Raw genomic sequence first — 17980 nt, 5'->3', positions numbered from 1 at the left:
GTTTATGTGGTCATCTATGGGACAATTTGTGGCTACAGTCCATGGCTAAGATAACCCGTGGCTTAGCATGACGTGCAAATGCAGCCATAATGTTCCATCAGAGACCAGTAATTCTTTACGATTTGCAACATACCACAGCCACAGCGTCACTTGCTAACAGAGCAGGCATGTCTAGCACGACATAGTAGGCCACATTAGTCAGCAGGTAAATGATTGTCACTATAGGCATTGAAACTGCAATGGAAAGTGGCAGGTTCCTGTAGACGGGAAATAAAAAGGTATGGCACATTATTTCCAAGAGACTGAAGGACAATAAAATAGTAATTTGTAAATGCATTTTCCACATGTAAATACTGTGTTAAGGATCTACAGATGTGCACATAAAACGTCAGCATTTAATGCAAGAATGGTTCTCTCAGACAAACATATACAGTATACCTTTCTGGGTTTTTCATTTCTTCTGTGACAAAATTCAATGTATCCCATCCAGAGTAGGAAAAGAGGGCTGAATACAGAGCAAGTGCAATTAATCCTGCATTAGCAGTCGAACCTTCAAATGGTTCCTTGAGATTATCTGTTTCTCCTGTGGAAATATTGGAAGTCTGTGATCATTTACTTATGTGAATAAGCAGAATGTGTAGCTTACATAAAACAGAGGCATAGTAGGGGATTCCATTGTCAGAAAATGGTGGATAAAAGTCATTTTAATATTATATTTACAGGATCTTAGCATTAGAAGGGACTGCAAGGGCTGTCTAGTCAAGTCCCCTGTGATTCAGGAATATACAACTGCTTTTATGATATGTATTGCTGATCTTACATGTTTCACACTTCTGGCAAATGGTCTATTTGTAGGAATTTCCCAACTTCAAAGAAGGAAAGTAACAGAAGATCATAGTAGAGCTTCTGTGGACAGATAACCAGTTCTGAAGCACCTTAACTTGCTACTCTAAGAGTCTCTTGTGGTTGAAGTTGCACAGTTCACACAAGCAGACCATTCCCACCAGCAGTCAACAGTACCAGAGAACCAGCAAAGGCATGACATAAAGTTGCTTCATTCATGTATGTTTTACTATGGTAGAATTGATTTAGGTTATCTAGGATCATTACTAACAGTAATTTAGTACATTAGAAATCATTAACTGATCATCATTGAGCATTAATCTACCTAAAAAGGCATTTGAGAATAGTGTCTTAGGAAATGGCAGTGACCAAATAGTTGATATATTATTTGGAGCTTTGATCTTAGGAAGAAATAGATGCTGATATAGCCCATCTATAGCAACCCTCCTCAGCCTAGTGACTGCCAGATGCATTGGACTATAACCCTCCAATATCCTCAGATAGGTTGGCCAATGACAGCACTGCCCATGGATGGTGGCAGCTGAGGTCCAACAGTGCTCCAGGTTAGGGAATGATGTTCTGTAGAATAATGTATTCATAAGCAGGATCATTTGGGAGCAAGTGTATTGTAGGCTGTAGCCATATGGCTAATTCACATTATCATATTGGTCACTATTTGTACTTTATGTGTACTTTACAACACTATCATCACTTGGATAACAATATAATGAGTGGGCTATATGAATACAATGTGCACAAATTGTATCCAAATATCCAAATTGTGGAAATAGCCAGGGCGTGGCTCATGTTATAACCTCCCAAATTATCACAGACCCAGGAATAGTTTACATGGCTAGAGAAACCATCCAAACATTTGGTTTGAGCAGTCCTGTAGTCATCTATAGATATTATTCAGTTTGGTTAGTATTTACACATAGGAAGTGTGCTCTTACCTTGGCTAATCTTATAAAGACCCACTGCTATTATCATAATAAGTGCCATAACTTTTGCATATGTGAAAAGATCTTGTACTCTGGTTCCCCACTTCACATTGACACAGTTAATAAATGTCAGGGAGCCTAATGAGAAAACAGGATACAAATAAGATAAGCATGGTTAACTTGATGGCTTTCCATTAACAAGTTCTATGTTGCCATTATGTGAAATCAACTGAATATAACAAGGATGTAAAGCATCAGCAGGGGAAGGAAAGCAAAGTTATCCAAATGTATACCAAAAATGATTATGTAAGAAAGGCAGAATTTAAACAAAAATAAAAGATGGTTGTTTCAAGTATGATCTGTTATCTCCCAATGAGAGGCAGGAACAAAATTGCTACAGGGACAAAAGAGGTTATTTAGTATGGAAATATTTGATCAAATCATCTGCTTAAAGATAGTCATGCAGTGTCTAAATATGCCTGAAAAGACTAGGGAGGAAAATAATATTTACGTCCTGCCAAAAATTTGGGTTTCCTGACACAGCAAACCCAGGCGAGAAGGGGGGAAAATCAGAGGCAATAATTTTGCAATTTTCACTTATCTGAAAAAAACATTTTGGGAAATTATTTTATGCAAAATACACATGGAGTATTTCTTTTTTGCTTGAAAATGGGGAGTGGGTTATGCAAACTCCCCTTTTTGCATAAAATCATGTTTTCTATGTCAACCCCCCCCCCCCAATAATTATTCATGAAAAAAGACTGTTTCCAGAAACCTAATTTGAACAGAATTTGTGTGTGGTTCCGCACAAAAACATGATTAATTGCACTGTAATACTACAGTGTGGTGTAGTGATCTTGGGCAAGTTACACTCTCTCAGCTACAGAGTATGGCAATGGCAAACTCCCTCTGAGGAAACTTGCCAAGGGACCTCATTATGGTCTTAGGTTCACCATAAGTCAGAAATTATTTGGGGGCTCACAGCAATAGCACAAACTACAGTATCTTTCTTGTTACTGAATAACTGTTAAGTTCCTCCACCTAATATTTTTTCAAGATCTGGAGACACTTTCCAGGTACGATGTGCTTTGAAATCAAACTGAGGCTAGAGGTAGAAACATGAATGCAACCAGAACGCTTATAAAAATACAGAGTCCCACTATTCTTCCTAGAGCCACTGAAGGAAGCATTGGCAGACTTGTATGGAAAAGACATATTTGCCCCAGCTGAAACTAACACTGACTGGATCAGGAAGCCATCGGGCAAAATGCGGATTTGCATTGATCTTAAACTACCTAATAGCCAGGCACTGAAAATAAGCCACTATCTACTGCTAACAACTGAGGATGTTTTACAAGATCTGTTAAGATACTTACAAAATAAGTATCTTACTTTGTGATGCTAAGAATGGAGTTTGACATGTGGAGCTAATTCCAGCTACATGATGACCCTGAATACATCATTTGATAGATACTGTTGGTTAAGGCTAACAACAGGGATCAACACTGTACCAGATGTTTCCAGTGGGAGATGAATCAGGCAGTAGAAGGGCTTTCTACATTAAGATTGAAGAAGCGATTCAAAACCATGATAGCAAACTACAGCAGCCTCCCCAAAGATGCAAGGATATTGAGTGTTGACAAAATACATCTGAGATGAGTAGAAGTACCCTATATTGGGCCCCTATTGACCTCAAAGGGAGAAAGACCAGACCCAGACAAGGTGAGGGCCATTATGGAGTTACCCAGCCACAGGAAGTCAAAGGAGTCTAAAGGCTTATTGGGGTATTAGCTATTGTTCCAAATTCTGTGCATACTTGTTGGATGCTTGTGAGCCACATATAGCCACCGAAGTTGCTAACACTCAAAGATGTATCCTGGAAATGGGAAGAGACTAAACAAGAAGCATGCCAAAGAATTAAAGAAATCACCAGTAAAGCCCCAACACCAAAGTTGGGCAACTGATGCTGCAATGTGATGCTTTTTAGAAGTTGGTTTTGGTGCAGTTTTGATGCAATACCAGCAGACAATGGTTGTTACTAGTAGAGCAATGACTGAAACAGAAATGAGGTATATACAGACAGAAAAGAAGTTGCTAGCAGTAGTGTTTGGACTGGAGCAGTTCCATTAGCTCATTTTTAGACACAGAACTGAGGTGCAATTTGGTCATAATTCATGACAGTATAATGAAGAATTCTTGCTGAGACTGCAAATAATGCCACTGTGAGTCCAGACTTACTAACTTTGTGAATGGCAGATCCATTAAGCAGACTATACATTCTAGAGGTGCACACAGACAGATTTGTAGAAGGAGAGTCCATTAATATGATACAGGATCTCCTCCCATCATCTCCAAAAACAATCTTGAAGCAATACAAGAGATATACAATAGGATGGTGTGCTGAACCAGTAGCTCCCAAACGTTGTTCTTACAGATGTTTTGGACTTTAACTCTCAGAAGTCCTGATTGCTGGCCAAGCTGGCTAGGGCTTCTGGAAGAAGAAGACCAAAACACCTGGACAACTATAAAGTTTGGGAATCAAACCATCACCTGTAGAGAGCTGGGCACTACACAAGACATAACATTCCCTGACTGTTGGCCCATATTACCGCTAGAGGGATGTACTATGTACACAGAAGGAAATTCAGTTTAAGGGAGATGGGAGCAGTGATTCCATTGGATCTGAGATGGAATATTGTGAATCGGCTCCATGCCATACACCTAAGCATAGATTCATGCTTAAGACCAGCATGGGAGTCCATCTTCTGGCCAAATATTCACAGAGTAGTTTGTTCAGTGTCACAGTAGGCTGTTATTTTCAGTTTTTGGGAGATAGATTACCTTAAAGACATTTAGACAAGCACAGTGATCAGGAAGCTGAAGGTCCATTTTCAAAAGCATGGGATACCTGATAGGCCAGTTTCAGGCAATGGCCTGTAACATACCTCAAAATAATTTAAATAGTTGTACACTAAATATAACACACCACAAAATAATTAAAATTATTCTGTACTAGGTAGACATTTTAGCACACAACATCATCGCCCCAAAGCAATGGAAAGGCTGAATGTGGAAAATCTGGGGTTGAGGGAATGCTGAAGTTAAACAGGCTGAAGGGGATCTGTACCTAGTTTTATTAGATTAGCACAATCCACCTTCACAAGAATGGGAAGCAGCTCAATGCAAACAGTGAAAGGGTGTAGAACTAGGACACTGCTGGCTAAAAAGACTATTTATTACAACTCCAGGGAGGATGGGGTAACATTACCTGAAACCAGTTGAAATGCCAATAGTTACAACAAGATACACGGAGTGACCAAAGAGCCAGAGATCTGAAACCACTCTGTAGTGGTGATAAAGTCAGGGTACAACCAGTAGTCCTTATGTAAAAGAATGGCAAAGGACCACAGTACAGAATGTAGTGGGAGGTTGATCCTATAAAACTGACAGATATTGAATACCATTTGGCGCAGCACAGCGAATGAATATGTATGTGTGCGTGTATGCAAACACGCTAAATAGAAATTCAGGATCATGTTGGGATTACTGAAATGCCTGCATTTTATTGATTTGGTCAGTAAAACTATGTTCTGTATCTCAAGTGGCAATGAGGCATTTTACAGCCAGTTTTTGCCAAGATTCCATGGATAAATCATCACATTTTCACAAGCTCCCACTGATCAAGTATTGTTTCGCGCCCCAGCCTACCAGCCTCCTGGAACACAATTAAAAAAAAAATCCAAGTAAACATAAAATTGCTATGTTTTCAGTAAAGCAATAACATGAATCTTTCAGACAATGAGAGCTTCTGGGATAAACACATACAGGTATCAGATATGATTCAATAAGCATCACTGAAACCTGGTGGGATAAATATCATGACTGGAATGTAGTATTAGAGGGGTATAACCTATTCCAAAGAAATAGATCAAAGGAGAAGGAGAAGGATTTTATGTGAATGATGTGTAAGCCTGTGAAAGATGCATAATTCAAAGCATGAAAAACAGCTTGAGTGTATTTTGGTAAAATAAATAAATAATTGGGGCAGGAATAACAGTGACATCATGTTATTGTGTGCCTTCAAGTCATTTCTGACTTATGGCAATCCTAAGGCAAAAATATTTCAAGGTTCTCTTGGCAATATATGTTCAGGGGTGTGTGTGCCTTTGCCTCCCTCTGAGATTGGGAGAATATGGCTTGCCCAACGTCACCCATTGGGTTTCCATGGCCAAGTTGGGAATCGAACCCTGTTCTTGAGTCATAGTCCAATGTTCAAACCACTACACCATGGTTGCTTGACATCACTGTAGGAGTCTACAGTAGACCACCAAGTCAGACTGAAGACTTGGATGATGCCTTCTTAGAATAGATGAACTTTCAAAAGTAAGACTTATGAAATGGGAAACTTTAGCCACCCTGATATTTGCTGGAAATCAAATTCTACCAAGAATTCTACCAATAAATTCCTTTGTTGCCTTGATGACCATTTCATTGTTCAGAAGGTGGAGGAGATAATAAAAGATATGATCCTAACTAACATGGATTAATTGATCAACACAACAAAATAATAAAATAACCACAACATGTTGGGATTTCTTATACAGAGAAAAGGGGAAGCCAAATACAAGATATGCACTCCGGACTTTAGGAAAGCATAAGGAAATAGTGGGTGAGATCCCATGATCAGAATTGCTGAAAGGGAAATGAATTTGTGATGGATGGGAGTTTCTTAAAGATCATATATTGAAGACACAATAGTAAACAGTTCAAATGAAAAAAGTGGAAGGAATCCAAAAGCACCAGGTTAGATGTATAAACAAATTATAATTCAGGATGAGTGTATAAAGAGCTGAGATGTAAACAGGACATATATAAGAAACAGAAGGAGGAGAAATTCACCAAAGAGCAATGCAAACAAATATCCAGTACTTGTGGGGTGAAAGTCTCTTTCTAGAGAGGTTAAAATAATATGTTCATGTTAGGAGTAAGAGGTAAAACAAGGAAATGGGTTTGTCCACTGTATAGGGAAGATAGTGAAATGCTAATAGAGGATAGAGAGAAGGCAGAACTGCTCCACTTGCATTTTACCTCATTCTTCCAAAAGGAAAATAGTGTGCTACCTAGTGTTAACTGAATAAATTATAAAGTAAGTAGACTTCTGCTCAGATCAAGTAAATATGTAGTACGGGAATACCTAGCTACTCATGTCTCCAGAGTCAAATGAACTGCTTCTAAGGACACTAAAGGAACTTGTAGATTTATAATCTCAGAGCATCTGTTGATAATCTTTGAGAATTCTTGAAGGACAGGAAAGCTTCCAGCAGACTGGAGGAGGTTGAATGTTGATCCCATCTTCAAAAAGAGGGGGAAAGAATAACAGAATCATAGAGCTGGAAGGTACCACAGGCCCATCCAGTCCAACCTTCTTCCATGCAGGAATATAAAACTAAAGAACTTCCTGCACAACCTCTTTCTCTATTCTGGGCTGCAATCCACCACTTTCTCCACACAGTGGCTCTACTATTTCTTTGTTCTTCATCATACTCCAAGCATAGTCCTTCCCCTTGTTGGATGTATTTTTATCCATCTTTTTTGCCCTGCCCAGGATTCAAATTAAAACAGATATAGCTTTTATTTTTAAATCACATCATACAAAGGTTAAATTAATTAAATGAAATTAAAAGCAGTTAAAACAACAAATGTAAACAATACGGGGTCCTGTTCCCTGAGCAATCAACCCACAAAAACCTGCTGAAACAAAAAGCTGATAACCTGCCTATGTAGGGATAACAAAAAGAATGCCAGTCTAATCTCAAAGGATAGAGATAGAAAGGAACACTCCAGGGAGGAAGTTCCAGAGGCAGGAGTAGCCACCAAAAAGGTCCTTAATGCTACCATGATATACCATTCAAGAGTTTTCTTCCTTTCTTCATACCTTGCCGAGTCCTATAATTGCCTATTATGAAAACACTCCCCACCCTTTTTCCAGTTCTGCTGAATTAATAGAAATCTAGATAAATGGCAAATGCCTAAGGGTTTTTTTCTTCCCACTTTGCCCCTACAATAAAACTGGGATTCATGCTTGAAACCTCTGTGATCAAATTAAAATTTCACATTGACTGATTACAATTTTACTTACAGATGCAGGCAGCTGCAATCAACCGGACTGCTCCATAGGGTGGTTCACAGAATGGAAAGATTGGTTGAACAATGTAGTTAGCAAAAGTGATGGCTATAACTGCTTGAGTTGTTGGTTCAATAATGAGCAAAGAAGACCATAGTCTGATAAAGGCTATAAAGCCCCCAAAAGCTTCTAGAATATAGGCATAGCTTGCTCCTGATTTAATAATAGATGTCCCAAGCTCAGCATAGCACAGTGCTCCAAACAATGAAAAGATCCCACCAAGGGCCCAGAGAAGGAGAGAGAGTCCATAGGAGCCACTGTACATCAGAACACCTTTGGGCGATACAAATATTCCTGAGCCAATCATGTTTCCTACTATTAAAGAAATGCCATTCAACAAAGTAATTTCTTGTTTCATCTGCATTTTTTCCTTCTTGCTCTCTGCCACTGAGTCCAATTCATGTAATCCATCTTTTGGTGTATTCTTTTTCTTGCAACACACTGTCCAAGGGCCTGTCATCTTCAGTTAATCATTACCTGGAAATGAGGAGAAGGAGAAAATATTTTTGTCTACAATGCTTTCCCAAAAATGTTTTGATCTCAAAGGACAGAGATAGAAAGGAATGACCTGAAACCCTGCTGTGCACATCCAACATGAGGATGATATGAATGAATAGCCTTCATCTCCATTCACAGCCAATGATCATTTCCATGCCAAAAGAGTGAGCATTCAGACAGCAATGTTAATATTTATTATCAAAATACCTTTTGATCTTTACCTGATTTTATGCAAACCCTACTGCAATAAACATGGCTGAGACAGTGAAAGGAACTCTCAAGTAAATTCTCCTACTTAAAATTTAGAAAGGTGAGTCTGAAGTTGTTCAGATTCTGAACTTCACATTTGTGCAAACAATACAATTCTGCAATATTAAGAGAGTTTACATTTACTTTAAAAAAATGCAGACATTCATATTATCAGCTAAGTCAAGAACAATCTCCCCATGAACCTGGAGAAAGACAACTCACTTTCTAATTTCCTTCCAATCCAGTTTGTACATCTGTCCATATTTCAATCACTGTAATAGTCTTCCCATTTTGATCAGCTATCAGGGAAGCATGAAACAATTTACTTTCCCCCTGGAGTCCTCTTTGGCCAGTTCTTTCTTTTTACCTGGCAAACCAGAAACTCAGACAATGGTGGCAACATTTTAAACAAGGGATATGAAAGCTTATACCTTCTTCTCATGGGGAGGCAGGGAACAGAGGGAGAAAACTCCATCCTGGTCTTTCAAAACGGTTCCCTCATTACCAATACTAGCACAAGAGCTTCCAGGGAGAAGAGAAACCTAGACAAAAGTCCCTGAAAATCAGGCTGCTACAACCATTACCTGCTCTATCACTTCCCAGAATTCTTGGTATTTTGCTCTACACTAAGTACTTTCTGCCTAGCTGTCTTTAATGTGAGAATGTGGGGGCAAAGTCAGCTTCTTTTTAGGGCAAGGAGGAATTATATGCAAGAGTTTGTCCATGTGGACCCTTTGTTTTAACATACATGTGTGGTTCCTTGAAGGAGGGTAGTAGCAGGAGCTGCACTATCATGCCTGCCATAGTTCCCTTAAACCTTCTGGATGGCCTTAACCAGCATAATCCTATGTTGTAAGTAGGGATGTCTACAGTCTTAAAGAAATGTGAACCCAGAAGACACTTTCTTAACAGAAATTTTGTTTAAGAATGCCTGTAGTATATGTCTGAGAATGCTGGAAAGAAAAGGAGAGGTAAGATAGCCATTTATCTTGCTTTAGAGAAGACAGTCATCTCTTTGAATATCTATTTGAACAGTTCACTTTTTTACATGTCTGTTTTTGAAGACAACCACTGTTTAAAAGGCTACAAAGTCCAAGCCTAGTTTAAAAATAAGGAAGCCTAAGAGTACAGTCTCTGAAGTTGTCCACCAACAGTTAGCACCTAGACAGAAGACTGAGCAGAAGGCATGCAGGCCACCTGGGCACAGGCTTCCTTACTATGGTAAGAGATATTGTAGTTCTCTTCAAATTACAGTAATTACATTCTTACAGAATTTGCATCTACATATGTAATTAGTGGATGCAAACCTATGCTAACCTGTGTCTGATTTTCCCATTCTTTTTAGGGATTAAATAAGTGGCCATCCTAGGGAAGGCACAGAGGCCTCTGAATATTATCTTCTCCTTGAACCAAGCAACATCTCAAAAGAAGTATTTCTGATAAAGGTAAGGGATTTATTTAGGCAATATATGATAGACAATAAGAAATAGTATGCAGTAAATTGTGTAACAGTGTGGATGGTGAACAAGACAAAATTACAGCACATAGGGGGACACTGCAACTTCTTTACTTTCCCTTGGTACTAAGGGAACTGATGGGGGAAAGCAAATACAAATGCTTAGAGCGGAGTTGGAAAGAGCAATGGCAGCCTTGATCCACCGAGAAACTTATGAAGTGAAATTAGAGGAAAGGAATTATGAAAAACAATGAAAGAAAAAAAATGAAAAGTTGTTTATCTGAGTAAATACACTCAGAGAATCCATTTCCACCCATGGGAAGGGAGACAGTGAAATCCTGTACTGTATATTGGAACAGTTTGACTGTGTTGCTTCACCCTTTTGGGTGTTCTCCAAAAACACAAGCAACTAAATATGCCCTATCATTTGAGTTAGGGCCTGAACAGACACGGGTCACTTTGGAAGTGTGCTGTTTAAATGATGTGTGTGTCATAAGAGGCCAGAAGCTGTGCCAAAGCCACGCTCTAGTCCTAAGGACTGGACTGCAGCTTTGGTGCAGCTTCTGGCCTCTTAAGATGCGTGTGCCCTTTAAAAAGCATACCTCTAAAGTGACCCAAAGCAGCTTTATTTTGGCCTGTCTGTTCAGGCCCTTAGTCTTCTTTAGCTTGTTTACATTCCTCCCAGATGAAGTGACCCCTGGAGGCTTGAAGTGCATACTTTGAGCAATAAAATGCCCTTTCCTACTTTTTTCCGTGCCAAAAGTGCAAACTTGATTATAAAGGTCAACCACTGAATTTCCATTAGTTTAAAAGGGCTTCAGGATAACACCCAGAGAAGACCAAAAGGTGAAATCAGAGGTGACGTCAACTTTATTTTAGCTTACAGGGGTATTTACCACAAACATAGGAGGTATGATTTCTTCAAGGGCTCAAGCTTGAAGAAGTTGGAAAAGTAAAAAAATGAATGCTGCAGGACAATTTGAGCCTGCACCAGATCAATACAAATAACAACAAAAAGATGAAGTTCCTATTTGTAAACATTGTGATGATTACACTCTTAAAATTTGTCTACATATGCCTTCTAAGCTAAAACTTCATATATACCACACTGAATACTCAGAACTTTTTAATATGTTGATTTCTTTTTACCAGTGAAATGACAGATTCAAACATGTACCTCTTTGCTCATATTTAACAGTTTCTGAAATTAAAACAAATGAATGGAAGGGTTGTAACTAGCTGTCCAAATGACCTAGCTGAGATTAAGATGTAAATTACATTGACAATGGGATAAACTGAAGAGTTGCCATCTGCAATAATGCACAAATGACAGCTGCCATGCTTGAATCAGATCCTTGGAATGATGAGAAGTGCACATAATTTTCATGCTGAGATGCATTGGGTATTTGTCATCTACAGTATTGCAGGATGTGGTCAGAAGAAGACCAAAGGGACAATCAACTTACTGAAGCAAAACAGGTCAGGGTCTGGTAGTTCTTGGATAGGGGACCACCTTGGTGTCCTGCATTTACCACCTTTAATTCCATGATGGAAATAATGTGGATATTGATGTAATAAATAAAATGTAATTAATTAGTAAGAAAGTTCAGCATATAGTGTTAGATATGGAATGTTCCAGTAGAGAAAATAAGTAATGGGGATACTATCCAGACTTGAATACAAATTTGTGGTTTACCAATGGTAAACTATGGTGGAGTACTACTTGTCTTTATGTAGTCCTCCAGAGTTGTTGGACTGTGAATCCCAGGTGCCCTAGCCAGCATAGCTGATTGTGAGGAATAATGGGAGTTTCAGTCCAGTAACATCTGGAAGACTGCATAAATCTCACTCCTGCTCTAAGAAAATATCTTTAGACATTGTTTAGGAATGGAATGATGAAATGTAAAAAAGCTCATGATGCCAGCTTCTTTTTTTCAGCTAGTCTCATAGGTGCTACAAGATCTCTCTCTATATTGTTGCACTTTAAGTTTCTTTCCCCCCTCCCCTGTTAAAAAGAAATGCATACACACAGATCCTGAGTTACTAAACCTCTTTAGCAGAGGTTGGATGAAGATGCTTCTCTCAGTGATTTGCAGTAGACCAGGAAGGATTTCTGACTCCTTGTTATTTAATAACAGAGGCAACAGAATGATTCCAGTTTCCCATAATCTGCATTCTGCTGCTGAAATGAAGAAAACTCAAGATAACTAGGAGTGGGTATGTTTGTGGAAGGACTGTGAATTCAGTTCAGTTCTGGTCCTCAAACCAAATTCTTGGTCTCTGACAACTTAAAATTCAAAATTTTGTATAAGGTTCTGGATAGTGAATATTGGGTTTCTATTTTTTAAAAAATCCAAAAGATCTGACCCCCACCCCCACTCTCACTCCCCTGCCCTCCACTGTATGTGATGGCAATGCTCACAATCAGTCTGTGAGCACTGACTGCAGGACTGGCAATACCAGCACGTAGAAGTGCTCAATTTCCCTGTTTTATACAAGTGTTAAAAATATTAGTAGCTCTCCTCTTTTCCATCCATACTGACACTAGCATTAGGATCAGTGACTGGTTGTAGAGGCATCACGATGGGGTTGCGGTGACACCCAGGGGGATTGTACACTCAGTGGAGCAGTACACCTGAAGGGATTTATGTGGCTACTGAGCCAATGAGAAAGGGCATTGCCTCCCTTTCTTGTTCATTCAGCAGCTGTGCCAGACCCTCAACGGGCCTTCCAGAGGAAGTGCTGGGTGGTGGTGGCTTCCGTTCAATCTGGTGCTGCTGCTGGGTGAGCAGTCATGCCAGACCCTGAATGGGTTGTCTGGAGGCCACAGTGGTCTGACCAGACAGCAAGTGGCCAGCCAGGGTGGGGCAACCAAGTGAGGCAGTGAGAGGGAGGGAGGGAGGGGCAGTTCATTTCCCCACTATCACAGCTCTTTCTAGGACCCACACCAGGTGACAACAACCTCAGGTGACTGGTGGCCCATTGGTAAAATTTGCCCAGCCTGCTGGTTAGACTTCAGGATGATGCCAAGGTTGAGTGAGTTGGGTACAGTGCTCACTTTTTCCTTCTTCTGGATTATCTTTAAATGAAGATATTACATCAAGAGGTGACAGAGTGGATCAAGATACTTTGCTACTTGAGGTAGATTCTAAAAGGCATCCTCAGCTGCTCTAGAGCCAACACTAAAAACTGTTCCTCCCCCATCCAAATCCTGCCTTCATTTACCTGGCCATTAAGCCCTCCTCATCTCGCAGATGGCATCCCAGCCCCCAAACAGTTTTCTTAAAGAGCTTCAACTGATACCAACAAAACCAGAAGTTCATCAGAATCAACTTCTTGCTTGATTTGAACAGGTGGGTAATCCAGGACACTTCAAGCAGAAATTATCATTGGCTCCCTCAGTACACTCATTATGTGCTTTTTAGAATTTGGCACTGCTAGCTGTAAGAAGTTCATCTGAGGTAACTACCACTAGTAAGCAGCTACTTACTAAAAGTAAATTATCAACTATGAGCCCTTTTCTTTTCTTATGACTTGATCCAAATGGGTGAAGTAGCAAGTGACCCTGCATACAAATAAGAAGGCAGTACGCTAGAATAATTTATTATGTAAAAGAATTGCCCTCAGTAGATGACACAACAGTTGGCTGGTGCCAGGATTGCTGGGTTAAGACTAGCCCTGGGAACCAAAACATGGGACTTAAGGATGATCCCTCATGATGTCATGGGGGTAGCCCCTTGGTGATGTCATTAAGCATGATGCATTAAGCACGGACTACAGAGTATGCATTCAAATAATAAGTAAAGCAAGTCTATCAAATAAGGAAAATATATACACATGTCCCCTTCCTGAGATCCAAAGAATCTGGGAACCCTATAGGTGAACATTTGGAGAAAATAACTTTATTAAATCAGCCTTAGAATAGTGCTGAATAGTTCAGCTCTGATTGCTTGTGTGAAAATACAAAATGCAGCTACTGACCATATCCAAATACAATCTATAAAGGGAATATTTGCTAGCTGAACATGTAGCAAGCCAGAAATAAGCCAAGTACACAAAACAAAGCTTGATATCTTCACAAAATAGCTTCCCTAAAGACTAGGTATCAAGCTAAACCCACAAAACTATAGGTACTAACATTACATCAGATCCTGGAAAAGCTACTCTTTGGATTACAACATCCAGAATCCCCCACCTGGCATGGTCAGGGGCCATGTGAGCAGGTGGATTTGCAGATTACAGTCCATAAAAATAACTTTTGCAAGCGTTACATTACATGATTACATGATGTGAAAAAGCCCAGAACATTCTTCCCTTAAAAATATTAGAAGAATGAGGTCTTGTTTATTTCTGCTTCTCTACAGGATTCAGAATGTTCTTATAGTGGTTTGATTTTAAACATACCAACACAAACTCTGTCTTCCAAATGACTTATCCATAATGCATATCATTTCAAGATATTATTCTTATTTGTAGCTGGTAAATAAATGTTGAAAAAAGAACTAATCAGGCTTACCCGTTTATCAACGATGTCCTGCTTCGTTTGTAAAGAAGACTGCTGTTTAGTTCAGGAATGGAATCGTGACTTCATGGTCCAAGTAAGCAAGCAAGCAGCTGCCTCCTGAGGAATGGTAAGTGATACGAATATGAATGACCCCATTCTCTCTCTCTGCTGCTATTGCTGCTGCTATTTGTGTCCTCCATAGCAGGGGCACCCAAATCATCATCAGCAACTTACAGTAAAAATTGGTTTTCCTCAACAGCTCAAGTTTAAAAATAAGAAGGGCTACAACCAAGCCCCTTATTTCCAGGATTTCTTAGAAATGCATACTGTCAGCTTGGGGGGAAAAAAGGAAACTTGTCTAGCTAGCCAGTCGCTTCCTAAATTTCTTTCTAAATTCCTAGAATTTTCCATTATGACCTTTGATGCTAGAGTCCTGAATTGGTTGCAATGGGATATTTCATAGAGGATGTTGACTTAAACTGATCCACTTTCAAAGAGCAATGAATAGAACTAAGTCTAAAACTAAGTGTGAGACCAAGCAGAAAAGCACTTATTAATGAGTCACTAATTCAGAGTCAACTTGTCAAGCTGGATGGAGAGGTCAACAGTTGGCCAATCTCATGGCATAGTAAATCAGAGGTCACAGGGTAAGATTGGGTAGGAAGGTGAATAGCCTGACTCCAAATGCATGGCATGGAAATCACCATTAAGAAGGGTGGGGGGTTAGACTGCAATCCTGTGCAAAGTGTCCTGGAAGTTTCCTGCAAACCAGTTTAAAAGGGGGTAGTTCACACTTGCACCAGTTTTTCCTGACCCGAATTACAGGGGGCGGGGTGGGGCGGGTGGCATAAATCCCCTTAACCCTGTTCTTTTGGAAACAAGGATTTCAGCACATCTTTTCAAAAGAACCAGTCTCTTTTTACCAGCCGCCAATGGAAACTTGCTATCAATTCAATTCAGAGCACAGGAAGGGAAGGGTTAATGTGCAGGGGGTGGATCATGCCCACCCCTTTGCACTCTTCCTGCCAGCCAAAGACAAAGCCAGGGAATGGGTTCTCCTGGGAAGATCCCATTACTTGGTGTACTTTTAAAAAATGGACAGCTTATGCACAACTTTGCTATTGCATGGCCACAGTATGCAGTACCTTTAAATACTGGCATCATCAGTATGACAAAGGTGCATGGGATTTGATTGACATTTAAAAACAACCCTATCAGTGGGGGTGGGAGTTAGTGGAAATTTTTTCATTTTCATGTATATGGGTACCAAAAGACTGAATAGATGTGACAGTGCTGGGGTGTGAAGGGAAGAAAGGATAGAACTGGAGTTCCAACCCTCCCAAATCAAACATCAAAACTGAAAGCACATAGCCCCAGAACACAACAGATAAAGGGGCCTCTGTTTTCCTCTAGAGGTAAGCCTTTTTCCTCCCATCACCCTGTATTTATCAGGCCCCTAGACCAAGACTGAAGCTATGTTATGGGGAGCTTAGTAATATAGTACACGGTCAGCATAAATGAGATACTGGTTTCAAATCCTATGTCTCCCAGGAATAGGGTTTTTGATATGCTGATGCAGCTGAGACAGGGCACTGACTTAGCCAAACACCACATGGACTAGTTTGTGGTTGTTGCTGTTGTGTGCCTTCAAGTAATTTCCGACTTATGGTGACCATAAGGTGAACCTGTCATGGGGTTTTATTGGCAAGATTTGTTCAGAGGTTTGCCATTGCCTTCCCCAGAGGCTGAGAGCATGTGAGTTTCCCAAGGTCACCCAGTGGGTCTCAAGGCCAATCTGGGAATCGAACCCTGGTCTTCAGAGTTATAGTCAAACCACGATGCCACACTGGCACCTGTAGCCTTTATCAAACAGCTAGCTCATCTATGTGTGCCAAAGGTGCCTCTTCTCTGTTTACACTGGGATGATTGACAACATTTGCTGGCTATATTCCTAGTTCTTCTTTCTTTCTCCCACATCCACTCTCTGCATGATGCATCTCAACAACTCCCAGCTTTATTAGCATAACAGCCCCCTACCTTGCTCATACTCCAGGACAAGAGAAGCCCTGCTGTGGTGGTGTGTATTTGTGTGAAATATTCACTGCACCACCTTCACACAGTTGTGCTGCATTGTGAAGATCATAGACAGAAATCATGAAATGAAAGGAATTATTTTGGTTGTAGGAGCAGCCCCATTTGTCACTAGTCCACACAGATGACAGAAACCAGTTTAGACTGTCCAGAATATATGGACAATCTGCCTTTCCTCCTATGTTCACTGATGGGCTATCTGCCTTTCCTTATTCCCCAAGGTGCATGGGCCAGGAGAGAAGACATACTATCTGAACAGGCTCTGTTTAATTTTTTAAAACTCCCTGTAAAACCAAGAAAGACTTACCGAGGCTCACTGATTAGATGTCCTCTGCTATAATACAGTAAAGCCTTCTGTTTAGCGCGTGCCCAAGGACTGGAGTGAAGCAAAGTACAAGAGAGCCCAAGAACCTGAACGGGAAAACAGGCCCCTCAGAATGTTCTGTGAGCAGCAGCTTAAGAAGTTAATGAGTGTGGAAGAACAGTCAAGGCAGTCAAAACAAGGAGGCCAGGGTCAAGGAATGAAATCTGTATACCTAAAGTCAAAGAGCAGCTGGAAGGAGCTTACTGAGCACAGTGGAGCCATGGGGATATGGCTCAGGCTAGTCAGGTCCTGCCTTGTTTTTTCCTTCTGCCAAGGTTTTTTTCCCCATCTCCAGAGCTTGTTATTCCCCTCCCTCCAACCGCTTCCACCTTCTACATGCATTCCAGTGGCTTGGTCTGTAATCATACCATCCTAACCAGAGTTAGAATGAAAAACAGAGAGATGGGTATATTTTTGGAGAGATCTGTGCATAATTTTGGTACTTCCAGTTGGTGTGTCAGCAATTCAGGCTATACTTCCTTCTCTGAGAGTTTTCAGTTGTCCAACAATCCCAGACTGGACAATTTTTAAAGTGTACACATTTCTTTCTCAACATGAGAGAAAGATCATTTTAAAAAATTGAGAAAGGAAAGCTGATAGATTTACTCATCCAGGGAGGAGGCTGCATTCATGGTTGTTGCGTGCGTTCAAGCCCTTTTCGATTTATGATGACCCCAAGGTGAACCTATTGCAGGGATTTCTTGACAAATTTTGTTGAGAGTGAGTTTGCTGTTGCTATCCTCTTAAGCTGAGAGAGTGCAACTTGCCCAGGGTCACCCCCAGTTGGTTTACATGGTTGAGCTGGGATATGAATCCTGATCTCCAGAGTCGTAGTCCAAGGCTCAAACCA

The 17980-nt window shown here is 40.3% G+C and overlaps 1 protein-coding gene across 1 annotated transcript in view; it reads right to left on the bottom strand.

Moving 5' to 3' along the window:
• Nucleotides 1-17178, bottom strand: part of LOC149317476 (Y+L amino acid transporter 2-like) — a 38534-nt gene extending 21356 nt beyond the window's left edge. Inside the window, exons 1-6 of the mRNA XM_089518917.1 lie at nucleotides 17074-17178; nucleotides 14688-14792; nucleotides 7924-8445; nucleotides 1797-1922; nucleotides 439-583; nucleotides 134-257 (exon numbers count right to left, since the gene is read on the bottom strand). Of these exons, the coding sequence (XP_089375043.1) occupies nucleotides 134-257; nucleotides 439-583; nucleotides 1797-1922; nucleotides 7924-8428 (900 nt within the window). The 5' untranslated portion in view covers nucleotides 8429-8445; nucleotides 14688-14792; nucleotides 17074-17178. The remainder of the gene's footprint in view (nucleotides 1-133; nucleotides 258-438; nucleotides 584-1796; nucleotides 1923-7923; nucleotides 8446-14687; nucleotides 14793-17073) is intronic.
• Between the last annotated feature and the right edge of the window lie 802 nt (nucleotides 17179-17980).

The sequence above is a fragment of the Sceloporus occidentalis genome, unplaced genomic scaffold (genome assembly GCF_023333645.1).
Source record: "Sceloporus occidentalis isolate IW3139 unplaced genomic scaffold, rSceOcc1.0.p SCAF_3, whole genome shotgun sequence".
Taxonomy (NCBI): domain Eukaryota; kingdom Metazoa; phylum Chordata; class Lepidosauria; order Squamata; family Phrynosomatidae; genus Sceloporus; species Sceloporus occidentalis.
This window is presented reverse-complemented; position numbering and strand designations above follow the sequence as displayed.